At 39.1% G+C, this 13,608-nt stretch overlaps 1 protein-coding gene across 3 annotated transcripts in view; it reads left to right on the top strand.

Annotated features, from left to right (window-relative positions):
• Positions 1-13,608, top strand: part of CACNA2D3 (calcium voltage-gated channel auxiliary subunit alpha2delta 3) — a 480,742-nt gene that overhangs the window by 216,981 nt on the left and 250,153 nt on the right. For all 3 annotated transcript variants that reach the window (XR_014506519.1, XM_083420935.1, XM_083420934.1), the window contains exons 7-9: positions 2,995-3,055; positions 3,151-3,301; positions 9,941-10,015. Coding sequence is in view for 2 of the 3 variants with exons in the window: in XM_083420935.1 (XP_083277061.1) it covers positions 2,995-3,055; positions 3,151-3,301; positions 9,941-10,015 (287 nt within the window). In the remaining variant the exon portion in view is untranslated. The remainder of the gene's footprint in view (positions 1-2,994; positions 3,056-3,150; positions 3,302-9,940; positions 10,016-13,608) is intronic.

Raw genomic sequence — 13,608 nt, 5'->3', positions numbered from 1 at the left:
CTAATCATGTGTCTTAATTGGTAAACCATAATTAGAGTTGTTGCTCAGCCTCCTGAGGCTGCTGCATGGGAAGATGGGAGAGTGCTGAACAGCTGGAAAATGAAAGCAAGAACACGGCTCATGTGCATATTTGGAAATTCAAACCATGGTTTAGATTGGGGTTGGACAATCAGCAGCCCTAGAGATACATACAACTCCTGTTGTAATTTCATGTGACCCTTGGACTAATTTCATAAGCCCTCTGCAGATGATCAGTTCAAACATCTGGTAAGAGCTGTCTGTTGCAACTGAGTGGTTGGGAGGGAGGAAAAGAAGTCCTTCCCACTGCTGGCATGTGTGGCTCTCACAGATGGCCCTCCAGGGAATGTATCCTCAATGGAAAAATGACTGCTCACCTCTGTTTTATTTATTTATTTAAGAAAATTATACAGACAGCAAAACAAAGAAGTCTAAGTTAGCATTGCCTTCTACCAAGAAGAAATAATAATAACTATTACAATAATGAAAATACAGACCTCTGTGTTATATTTGCTCTAGATTTATCCACCAACTTCCATGCCCAAAGTCTCCTCAGAGCATCAACATACCATGTGTTTAGTTTATACTGGATGGGGCCATTGTTACAAGAGCTCACCAGACTCTTTCCCTGGGCTTGTCCTTTGTCCTCCTTTCTGCCCGTAGTGTTCCACCAATATCCTGTTATAGGCTCACTATTGGGACTTTGTTCCCCTACTATTCTATATGTGCGAGCTCACCTCCCATCTTATTTGAATGCTGCTTTAGAGGGCACCACACTCTTATCTCTAGGCCTATAAGGTGCTCACGTTACAAGGGAAATGTGTCCTTATGGTTCCTTTCGCTCTGCTTCTGGTCCACTCAGCTTTCATCTTTCTGATTCCTCATCAAGCCTATGCCTCCCATTCAGTGTTTCTGCTTTATTTCTGAATGCTGAGGGGAACAACACCATCACCGCTGCCTCTTCACACCTGGTTTAGGTTCTAAGCATGATGTCTGAATGGAATAGCATTAATAATCAGTATTTCAGAAGTGGAATCTACTTCTATTATATGTCTGAAGTTTGAATTGAATTCCAGGGTAGGATTACAGTGTATTCAAATTGGGGAGTTTAATCCCCAATTATTGCTTGGAGTTGAAATACACATTCAGGCCTCCTGGAACTATATAACTTGGGCATAAATTGTGAGGTCACATGTTTGAATGCCCCATCAAAAATTCCCAGCATTTAGAAAAATTCTTGTCAGCAGGAAGACTAGGCATTTCTTCCTGCCATGCTGGTACTTTCAAGGAAGAAAGTTTCTGACACTGGGAGACATTCAGATATTTGTAGCCTGAAGACAACTGTATCTCATGCTTTTCTGTATGTGTAGTTTGGCTCTTAGCTAGCCCAACAATCAAAACAATATTCAACATAAATAGTTTCAGTTTAAAAAGTCACATATTAAAGGCAATGTTGGCCTGGAACATTTTGCTACCTGAAATAGATCCCAAATGAGGCCAACACAACTTGCAGCACCAAGCAGTACATACATCTTGCTTTCTTCTGTTCCAGGGACATTATCTCTCTCTCTCTCTCTCTCTCTCTCTCTCTCTCTCTCTCTCACACACACACACACACATTCTTCCAATGTAGTCATGCAGATTTCAGACCATGTTTAATTTCATATATGTAATAATTTCCAGGGGTCATTTTCAGCTGTTGATTCCTGTTGGGGAACAGTTGCTGTGGAACTTTTACTCAGGTGCCCAGAGTCTGGTGCTCAAAAACATGGAGGTAATTAATGGGGAAAGGAACAGTCAGAAAACATACTAAGCCATAAATATCAAGACCACAGCTCCCCCAGCACCTGTCTTGGAACTCTCTTACCATCCTCCAGTCCCTTCAGAGTCTTCACCCCTCCCCTGGGAAGGCAGGTCCTTCTTTGTCCTGTGGGTTATCAGGAAATTCATTTGGCTTCATACTTTAAAAACAGCAACAGCCATATTGGCAGTCATCTTGAATGTGAGGTAGAACCTCATTGTTAGATCAATCAAAATTCAGTTTCAATATCTCATCATACATAAAATCCAGCCTCAACGGCTAAGGCTACTTGAACTGCCTACAAGCAATAAAAATGTACCTGTTTTAATAGCACTCCCTGAGCTGGGTTGCTTCAGTGTGCTGCATGACAGAGCCAACCCAGATTAAAGCTTTCTAATGTTGCTCTTTAATTCAGTTTTTTGGGACTGACTCCTTAACCTGGCAGATTTCACTTCCTTGCAGTGTTATTTCCATTTCTTTTACATTTTGACACCGGAAAGCACCACAGTTCAGTCAAGCAGGAAATGTGTTTGATTATTCTCTAGTTGATATCCACATGTCACTAGGAAGGATCAAATATGGTTCTAATTACTCTGTGATCAATGATAAAAACACTCACGAATTCATCCCATAAGTTGCAGCCCTAATGCCATTATTAGAGTGTGGTTAATTCTTTTCCTCCATCATGATTTGAATACGAAGTAGTAACAGTAACAGTGAATAAAAATGACAACGGTAATGTCCTTTAACATACTTTTCTATGATCCACTAATCAGAGACATTACCTCAGTATGATCATAGGATCTGTACCAAAATGTCTGGACACCCAGCCTGTGAGTAATTCCATTAGGCATGATGACAGTAATCACTGTTGGCAAGTTAGTTTAGAGGAGGAACGTTGGCACAACATGGCCCTGCCAGTTCCCGTCTTCTAGCATATTGAGTATCTTAATCACCCTGTGAAAGACACTAACTGTGTTGTGGGAATGGCCTTTGTTCTAAAGTCAGTTGTGAGGAATTCTGCAATGTAGCTATTTCAATTATCATTCCCTACCCCAACAAAGAAAAAGCATTTAGCCAGTCTGGCCAGTGAAAAGGAATACCAGACTTCTCTTTCAAACTTTGAAACATAAAAATTTGTTTTTGCTATACTACCCTGTTTCTTCTCTCTCCAGGAATTAAATGGGAGCCAGACGAAAATGGAGTCATTGCATTTGATTGCAGAAATCGAAAATGGTAGGTCACAGCTGTCCACTAAAACTTTTAGGGGGGTCAGGAACTACAGTCTCGTAAGTTCAATTTATACTGCCCTCCTTCCCCTGTTTATCCAGGTATATCCAGGCAGCCACTTCTCCCAAAGATGTAGTCATTTTAGTGGATGTCAGTGGCAGCATGAAAGGACTCCGCCTGACAATTGCAAAGCAGACTGTGTCGTCCATTTTGGATACTCTGGGAGATGATGATTTTTTTAACATAATTGCTGTGAGTATGTCTAACTTTCTGCTCAATTATTCCTCCCTATTTCCCCTCCCCCTTGATATGGAGTCTACACAGGGATTCAAGGGACAAGAGATGAAGACAGTGTGTAAGATTATGGATAATACCAAATCTCTAGAAATAGAGACATGCCAGAGCCCAGGTCTGCCTGGAAAACTCATTTGTTTACACACACTTTTCACAGATATGGCAAAGTTAGATCTGGGCTGTACCACTGTAGATAGGACCTACAGAATTCTCCTCTAGTAAGAACCATTCGACAGTCTACTGGACTCCCCTGTGAGGTTGTGAAAGTTTTAAAGCAGAGGTTGGATGGCCATTTGTCATGGATACTTTAGTTGAGATTCCTGCATTGCAGGGGGTTGGACGATATGGCCTTCAGAGTCCTTTCCAACTCTACAGTTCTATGTTTCTGTCTTCAGAGCAACATGCTCTGCCATTCCAATCTATCTGCAGGTTGCAGAAGTTTGGTTTTCTATTTTAGTTTTGGGGAACATAAATGCAAGAATATTAAAAACTGTGCTATCCATTGAACTGAATGTGGATACCCATTGGTGTTTAATGTGTGTCAAACTTGCGTTCAGCTACGCACATTATTATCAAATGGTATAACGGCACCTAGACTCCAAACATACTGTATATTTAAGAGATAACAATGTTAGGAAATAGTATCTTTCTTATTAATCGGCAATTACTCACTACATTATTATTACCAGAAGCTTACATAATAGCAAAGTGTAATTGCATTCTCTATCAGGCAAGGTTTGTTATTATTAATAATCTTATTAATCTGTCTTTTTATTTATTATTAATCTGTAATTGCTCACTACATTAATATCACTAGAAGCTCAAATAATAGGAAAGCCTAATTGCATTCTCTATCAGCAACGGTTTATCGCCCAACAAAAACTCCAGTAAATAAGTTTCAGAGACTAAATGTGTCAACCTAATTATCAAAATATTTAAATAGGTGCATTTAGTGGTTAATCATGAGGTTAATAAGTAGTTATATTCTGCATGTTTTTTTAAAAAAATACAAATTAGTGTATTTTAAGAAAATACTTTCCTTATCTATAAACCCTACCACCATTTACTATTGGGTTGTTGTATTTAGAGAGCAAAGGTCAGTTGGTTGAAACTGCATGATTTTTGCTCTGAGTTCCTACTCCTGTAAGGAAACTTTGGCCATTTGCTTTGGATTACAACTTCCATCATCCCTCAACATTGGTTGTGCTGGCTGGGGCAGATGGGAAATGGAGTCCCTGCCCTACACTGTCATTTACACCCCTATTTTCAAGTAATGTGATGCAATAAACCTTATTTTTCTCCCATCTTCTTGCTACCTCCTTTGACGCAATAGATCATTCTGTTGTCCAAGAGAAGCTTCAAAACATACTGTGAGAAAACATTGCTCCAGTTGTTGCTTATTCAAGAAAGGCAGAAAATATAACCAGGAAATGGGTGTTCTCCTGTGTTTCCCAGCTGTGGTTGTTGGGAGGGCATGGATGGGTAAGCTCAAGGCTGGCCTAAAGCATTTTTCTGCCTCAGAGTAGAAAAATGGCGCCCTTCCCAACCACAGCCTTTGCTCCCAAGTCCGACAAACTTATTTTGGCAACTGAGGCAGAAAACTCCATGCAAACTTTCCCCGCCTGTAAAAAAATACAGCAAGAATAAATTAAATAACAATTTGCTGCCCCTTTTTTCATAACACCCAAAATCAGCTGCTTGAGAACAGGCCCTTAATGTAAGCTGCTTTTGAGTTACATTGTAAGAAAAGCAACTAACAAATACATTAAATAAATAAAATACATAAAGAACTCAGTCTAGTCTACCTTAACCAGCAGTGACTTTCCAGGGTTTCGGACAGGAGTCTTTCCTAGCCCTGCATTGAGAACCTAGGGTTTAAATATGGTTTCTTCTGTATGCAAAACATTGAGATGCAGGCCTCCTCAGAAAAGTCCTTAATGACACTCTGCTACTTCTTTGTCACTTGAAACCCCCCTTGTACAATAGAGCCCCCTTAGGTACTGTGATTTTCAGAAATGCTCACCCTGCTTTCACTTTCTGAAATCCCTTCTGTCTTCAAGCACATTATATAATAAATTTGGGGAACTTTTTTCCCTCCAATTCTTTCTGTGTTGAATAGCAATAGTTTAGGTTATATTTTCAATCATCCATGCATAGAATTATGTCTATAGTTCTCATTATCAACAATGCGAGTACACATGATCATAATTAAAAATTTAATCAACTCTTAAAATTATTGTAATTGAATACTGAAAAATAGTTCAGTGATACAGATAAATGGGTTATTTTCCTGATACGTATTGGCTTCATTTCATCCTCTAATAATTTATGTTTCTAAATATACCCATGAATAAATGGCACACAAATGTCCAATGCAGACCTTTCCAGAGTATAAACATAAAAAGATAATGTACCAAAAAAATCATTGTCGCTTTCACTGGTAAGTTATTGCAAAATCTATCTAAAATTGATGGACTAGATGATTGAATTACAAAAAGAACTGTTAAACAATGCACTTGATTTTGTGTGGCCTAAGTTAAGATATAAGGTCAGATCATCAGTGCATGAACAGAGATGTCTGTAGTAAGAAAAATAGACATTTTCTCCCAGTCTGCTTTGAAGTAAAATATTAAGTCAAGCGTTAAATTAACAATATTATCATAAAAAGCATAGTGCTAATTCTGTCTGGGGCTGAAACCTGGGGACAATGCTTTTATAGAAATATGAGTTTGCCATTAAATTAACAACACCCTGGCTGGGATGGAAATTTTAATTCAATTAAAGATTTTCAGCAGTATCATAGCAACTTTTATGGTAGGAGAAAAATATTGCTTCCTCAAAACAGCCTTATTGTCTTATCATTTTGAAGAGGAAGGACAATATGGTTGACCTTAGAGATCCATCACAGTTGCTCATTTTAATATATGCAGGATAGTCCTGTGCTAACTAGAAAAACTATGTGGAAGATGCCCAGAAAGAAGGAGGTGATTGCAAATTGCATTCCTGTTTCAGAGTAGAAGGATAGTCATAGGAAATGAACTACTGAGAAGGTGCTGTAGTTCATTGATAAAGGTTATGGCTAACAAGCAGAAGGTCTCAGGTGTAATCCTTGGTATCTTCAGCTAGGACTGAGTAATAAGACTTCTGCCTGAAACTCTGGAAAACAGCTATCAGTGAAGACCAGCGTTTCCCAACCTGATGCCAGATGTTTTGGACTAGAATTCCCATCAGCCCCAGCCAGCAAGACCAACAAGTGTTTTAGTCCAACAACATCTTGAGGAGGACACCAAGTTGTGGAAGGCTGATGTAGACAATACTAAGCTAAATGCTCCAGTGTTAAAGACTGCTTCCTGTGTAACATTGAAAACGGACTACATATAAACTTCCCATAAATTGAGTCAATTGTCCCATACCTTGTCCCATGCTATCTACGCCAATTGCCTGAGACTTGGGCAGACATATTTCCTGCCGGAAATCTTTTAAACTGGAGGTGCTATGTGGATACATTGTCATCTCTGAACAAAGGAATTGTCTGAATAATATATATGCTTTGTATATACCAAGCCTTGTGTTTTTATCACAATGTGCACAATTTCAACTCTTATCGTGGCTTGACCACTGCATGAGAAAAGGGAGACAGATGCTGGGGAATGGAGGAGTTATCAGATCAGGAGCAGAGTGTGGTGAAACCAAAGCCAAAGATCTTGGATGTGAAGCATGAGAGAAATGAGAGGGAAAGGGCCAAAAAAACCATGAGATGCTGTGATTTACAGAAATCGGTGGCAAAATAAATAAATGAAATATACTCTGTCATAAAGATGTTTGTAGTGAAACATCCTGTTACTAAGTCAAAAAGAATGTGGGCTGGTCAGACTAATACTGTACGGCACAGGAATTCCATCAGCCATGAATTCTGGATGTTAGTCACACAGCAAAGCTCTTTATTGAACTTTAAATTTGGTGGTCCCTTATTTAGCCCCATTGGAAGCTTGTATGCTGAATAGTGGGATATACTTTTTTGTGTGCACTGAAGACCATATCCTTGCAGGGTTTAAAAAAATGTACTATAGGTGAAAGAGGCTAACAATTGCAGCAATATTATTTTATTTTAAAAAATAAGGGATGAATGGTAAAGACTGGAGTGAAAAATAATGCAGTCATTAAAGGGTAGAATATGAAACTGGCTTAAGCTGTGGTTCAAAGGACCCTTTGCTAATATTCTTTGGAACTCGTTTGCTTTGTTTCGTAAACTTTATTTTTCACACACAAGCTACCTCCACAGAATCCACAGACTGCTATTTACACTCCCATAAAGTCAAAAAGCAGTTTGGGGAATTGATGTAGCAAGGGCAAATGCAGCTGCTGTGTGCATTCTAATTCCCCCTTAAAATATATAAATCCCCAAACTGCTTTTTGAACTTTGCTGAGTTTGAAGAGCAGTTTGGAAAGTTTTATTTTCTGGGTGGCCCCTGAAAAGAACAATCTCCCCAAGTTCAGTTGAGTGAACTCCTCTTTGATCTGTATTTTTTATTTAAAAGAGATGATGGTCTTCAACAAGGTGTTTCAATATAGAGGTCCTTTTTATGAAAGAGACATAGAGAACAATGATGTGTGGATGTTAACTGGCTTCAGAATTTTCCAGAATCCTAAGATGTCCACAAACCAATCTACCATAAGATATATAAGAAATATATTTTGCAAACAGGATATCTTTAAAATTTAAAAATACCTATGGGTATTTTTAAAACAAATTAGAATATCCCCAATTTCAGTAAATGGGGTTGTGCAGAAAGTGGCCGCCAAACACGACTGCATCTGAATTCAGATTGTTTTATTAATAGGAGATTAGTATTCAGTAATGGTTGACATGGTTCAGATTAAACACCCTTGCCTGCGTGCCAGGGTAATTAATTAAGGATTATCAGAGAGCATTGAACTGTCCATATGAGTGATGGAGGCAGATGCCCAAGATGGAGCAGATTGCAACCAGTGAGTGCTTATCTTAATTGAGGAGAAGGCACAGCACAGTAAACCAAGGATGCTCTCAGGCAATTCACTAACCCTGCTCCCCCCTGTAGATGAATTCTCGCAACGCTGTCTTCGTTCCCATGTGATAATTAGGCTAAATGTCTGGTGGTTTCACCTACTGGTTGTGATTCTGTTGTCTCTTAGTGTCTGTGCAGAATGGGGAAAGAATCAGGTCCTCACAGCTACCATGTAAATTAAGTTATCAGGGGAGTAGAGAGACACATAAATTTTTAAGGATTAATTGATAATTTTTATACACCACCTCCCCCACTTGGATCCTACGTTGCTCCTCCATTCACAAAATGCAGAATTTAATTGTTGTTGTTATTTTAAATTTATACCCCTCCCAACTGGCTGGGTTGCTGCAGCCACTCTGGGTGGCTTCCAACACTCACTCAATCTTCTTCCCTGACCTTATACTGTACTCACCATTAATGTCTCATAACAATAATAACAATATAATAATTTATTATTTATACCCCGCCCATCTGGCTGAGTTTCCCCAGCCACTCTGGGCGGCTCCCAGTCGAGTGTTAAAAACAATACAGCATTAAATATTAAAAACTTCCTTAAACAGGGCTGCCTTCAGATGTCTTTTAAAGATAAGATAGCTGCTTATTTCCTTCACATCTGAAGGGAGGGCATTCCACAGGGCGGGCGCCACTACCGAGAAGGCCCTCTGTCTGGTTCAAATGTAATAAATGTAACTGATCTGTAGTAAAGACTTTACAACCTGAAAAAAGAGACAAGAATCAGGTCCTCACATAAACATGCATTTGTACACCAAGAAAATATTGAATTAAAATTATTTTTTTTAAAGTAATAAAAAGGCAGACATTAGTAATAACAATCTGATCCAATACAACAGGTCACAATAACATTGAAACAAACAACTTATATCAAATAAAGCAATATTCAAGAATCCATTGGAATCTAACAGTAAACAGTAAAATTAAATATCAGCAGATAATAATTAAACAGTTTACGCTTATCATTTACAATGAAGCATTACTAAACTCTAATCAATAAAAATAACAGCAAGTCACAATGCATGAAATACCACTAAACTACTCTGCCAACTTCTCCACCTGATATTCCCTGCACTGCATCCCACACCACTCCTAAGGGTTAACCAGCTCACAGGTGCAGATTTTCAAGAGGGGACAGCAGGCTGTAGAGCAAAGGGGGAGGCAGGACCACCCTTTTCTGTGAATATAAACTCTACTCACAAAAGCAAAGCAACAATAGAAACCAATGGGCAGTGCCCTGATTTAAATATTTGTTAAGAGTTTGCTCACATGATGCAGAGAACTAGTATCATCCACATTTCAGCCAGGGCCTAACATGAATTGCACATTCAAATATACATGATGGGGTAGTTTCTGATCCATCCTTTTTGAAAACAAAGTCTATAAGGCAAAGACAAAGCTTACATGTTTGAAAGGAAACCATTGCATTTTATGTTGGTTTTGTGTCCAGATAAATCTCCATTGTTTGCTTTCATTAACTTAGCTCTTTCAAAGGCTTGTATTAAATGTCCAACCTTTTCCTCCCACCCGCTGTCTGTAGTACAATGAAGAACTGCACTACGTAGAACCTTGCTTGAATGGAACATTAGTTCAAGCAGACAGAGCCAACAAAGAGGTAAGAAATAATGGAAATTGTATGAAACAGCAAAGGCCATGCATGAGATGACTACCATGATTTCCTAATTGATGAAATCCCATTGTTTGATTGGATGCAATGTATGGTTCCTTTGCTCATTTAAACAACAGGCAGGTGTATGATGAGGCTGCATATGATCAGTGGAGATATCACTGAAGTGTGCCTCTTTCAGGTCAAGGAACGAACCTCAGGGGCTCCGTATTTCTCCTTTCAAAGGCAGGGGAGCATCTGAAACCCTGGAATTCTTCAGTGTTGAGGGGGCTGAGTGCAGAGTCGAGCATGGCTTCAGTAGCCGGCGCCTCCTCCTCCTCCCATGGAGCCAATCTGATAGAAGCCAAAAGAAGCTGGCTCATCTCTCCAGATGAAGTTAGGCAACCCAATGCCAATGGGTTCCTGGCTTTTTATGTGGGGAAATACAACATTTTATAAAGTGGCTGGAAATGTTGCTCTGTTAGTGCCATACAAGGACCACACAAAAAAGTCCCATGATACAGGGTGTACTTCTTGCTTAAAATAGAATCTGTATCAGACAACCATAGCAATATAATAAGTATTGTTGGTTCTTTCATAAAATTCCCGTCTATTATTGGACCAGTTTTAGTCTACGTACTTGGTATAAAATCCACCAATTTTTAGGCTTTCTTCTTAATCTGTTCACTGTGTGTTTCCAGAAACAGCTCCTCACTGTGCTCATTGCTGTAACAATATTACCAGGAACTTACCCAGTCTGCCAGAAGATAATTGCTTTCAGTATCAGAATGTAAGCAAAGTAAAGGGTGGTGCAGGCAATCAGATACACATGAAGTGGTCTGGAATACTTGGCAGCCGTGGAACATTTTAGCCGATGTCTTCGTAACTGCAGCTAATGAGACTAGGAATGGTTTTGAGGCTTTCAGCAAACTAGGTGACTGTGTGGTGCATTAAAGTTGGGTGGAACTGACATCTGTTGTTGGAATCTGATACAAATGTTCAAGCTCACGGATTCCTTTCTTTGGGCACAAAGGGAAAAAGAGAGAAGCTAAACTTGAGCTTACATAAAAGTAAGTAGGCACTCCGAGCAGAAAGGGCTGTTGACAACAAGAACCTCAAATAGATGTGACCAATAAAGGGTTAAACAAGAGTGGGCTGCAGACTCTACTCTTGGCTCTCAAAACAAAGATCCCTGATTAATTCATTCTTTTTTCCTGCAGCCTAGAAGAGCCATTAGCTTCATTTCCCTAGATGGTCTTTGGAAAAAGCATTGTGGAGATTTGTGGTGAAGTGGTTGAAATCTCCCAAAGCATGTGGGGAGCCAAGCCGCTTCACACAAATGGCCCCCCGCCACACATTTCTGTTTGAAATGGCCACCCATGTGGCAAGGTTACAGTATGAACCGAACCCAAGGTGAAGTTGTTACTCCTTCAACAACAAGTTTGATCTTGCAAGGTGTTGTTGGTCTCTGTTGGTTCCAGTATGGGCTGGTAGTGTCAAATAGCTACCTCAGCTGAACTGCCTGGGAAGGCTCTGCTGATACTCTAAGAAACTCAGGGAGCTGCCTTCTCAGAACGTTTGTCCATGTAGTCCAGTATTGCCTGCTCTGACTGGCAGAGGTCTCTCACATTACCCAAACTGTATAGAGTTAGGCAAATTTCCATGGAAAGCAATGTGCTGTAATTTATGCCATTAATATGAGTAAGGGGGGTAGTAGTGACAAATGTATCTAGATATATTGTGGCTTTATTTTACAATTGTTCTTAAACAACCCTGTGCTTTAGGTCCATGTATAGTTTTAAGAATGCTATGATTTTGGATCTTTCTTAATGCTTCATTCTGTATTGTTTCTGGTGTTGTTGTTTTACTGTATGTGACAGTCGCCTTCTTTTTGCTTTTACGGATGTTACAGAGATATATATATATATATACATGTTTAAGATTTGGCTGATTTTTTTTTTAAAAAAAATCATTCTTTTAGATACCACAGGAAAAAATGTAGACCATATTCTTAGCTTTACAGTTTGCATGTTGATCTGAATTATTTTTGACAGATTGAATATGCTGCTTTTGCCAACTGGTGTTAAGCAATGGTAAACTGACAGCTTGCTTAATGCCATTTTATTCCATTATGTACTTGTTAATTAGTACTTGGTGCCACAGTAATTATACTATTGAATAGTCTGAAGATTAATTGCAGAAGCATCCTCTTGTAAAAACATGTGTCCTGTGATGGAAAATATCTTCTGGTTTTACCGCCTTCTTTGGGATGAAAAGAGGGGTGAAATATATTGTGTTCTGAAACCATACAAAGACGTTTGCCAAAGGGTAAAGATACTATGCTATACTATACTGTACAATAATATACTATACCACACCATATAATACTATACTACAAACAGGGCCCTAACATAGTTTTGAAAGACTAAAGGAGCTGTGGTGATGACTGTTAAATTTTAGGGTGGTATAACACCTACAAAGCAGAAGTTCCAAAACGTCTTTAGCAATTCATAATCCAAGTTTATTAAAATATAGTGCAACATATCTCTGTATTATTATTATTATTATTATTATTTAATTATTATATTATAATAATATAATTTACACATCCTTCACCTTAATGTCCCAATGAAATATATTGGCTATAACCAGATTAGAATTCGCCTCTTGAAAGTTAGACTGTCAATTACTATTATTATTAATAATAATAATAATAATAATTGCTTGTATCCCACCCATCTGACTGTGTTGCTCCTTGAACATGTTTATGTCATTTTTTAAAGGTTCTAGAAAGCCTGTTATCTGGGTTTGAGTTAAAGGAGAGCTCAACCAAGAGGTAGTCTTTAATTGTATGTTATTAGTTCATCAATCTAGAACATTCTGTGTTGTACCAGTGGGCTTCCAGTTATGCAGTAGGCCCTCCCCTTCTCCTCTCCGCTGCAGCTCCCTTAACTCTGCTCCAGAGGGAGTCCCAACTGTGGGGCTGCAGACAGTCCACAGGAGCACTGGATGCCGCCCAATGAGCATAAGCAAAAACTCCTATGCCTGGCTTCTCATTATCATCCATGAGAAAGGGGTGCTAGTCCTATTTTCAAGACTCCAATACATTTTTATCTGAGCTATTTTTCAGTGGCCAGATGAAAGTTGTTATTCTATTTACCGTATGTTGTAGCATCTAATTGGTATCCTCTTCATTTTACTGCCCACTCATAAGGGTGAAGGTAAAATTCTGCATCAACATGCTGCTTGGGGAAAAATTACCTACTGCTGAGAGTGGATTGCCAAACCTCAAGAGAGCAAACTCTCTGGATAATGGGTGGGTGGGGGATTAGCAATCATGAGTGGAGGGAAGATTTACCTTGGGACCATTGCACTGAAAGAGGAGGGATTAACTCTGGCTCTTGCACAGTTATTCTGACTTAAACTTTCCCCTTCCTCTGCTCGTATTAACCACACATGAAGAATAGACATGTACAGGACTGGCAGCTTTTCTCACCCATAATTAAAAGTACCTTCTGAGAGAATTGGGAAAAGCTTAGATACACCCACACACCTTATTAATTCCAGCATAATAGTTCTGGTTCAATAGTGTTTTCCACCCA

Source organism: Podarcis tiliguerta (genome assembly GCF_965153285.1).
Source record: "Podarcis tiliguerta genome assembly, chromosome: 2".
NCBI lineage: Eukaryota > Metazoa > Chordata > Lepidosauria > Squamata > Lacertidae > Podarcis > Podarcis tiliguerta.
Note: the sequence above shows the minus strand (reverse complement) of the source record. Positions and strands in the feature narration are given on the sequence as shown.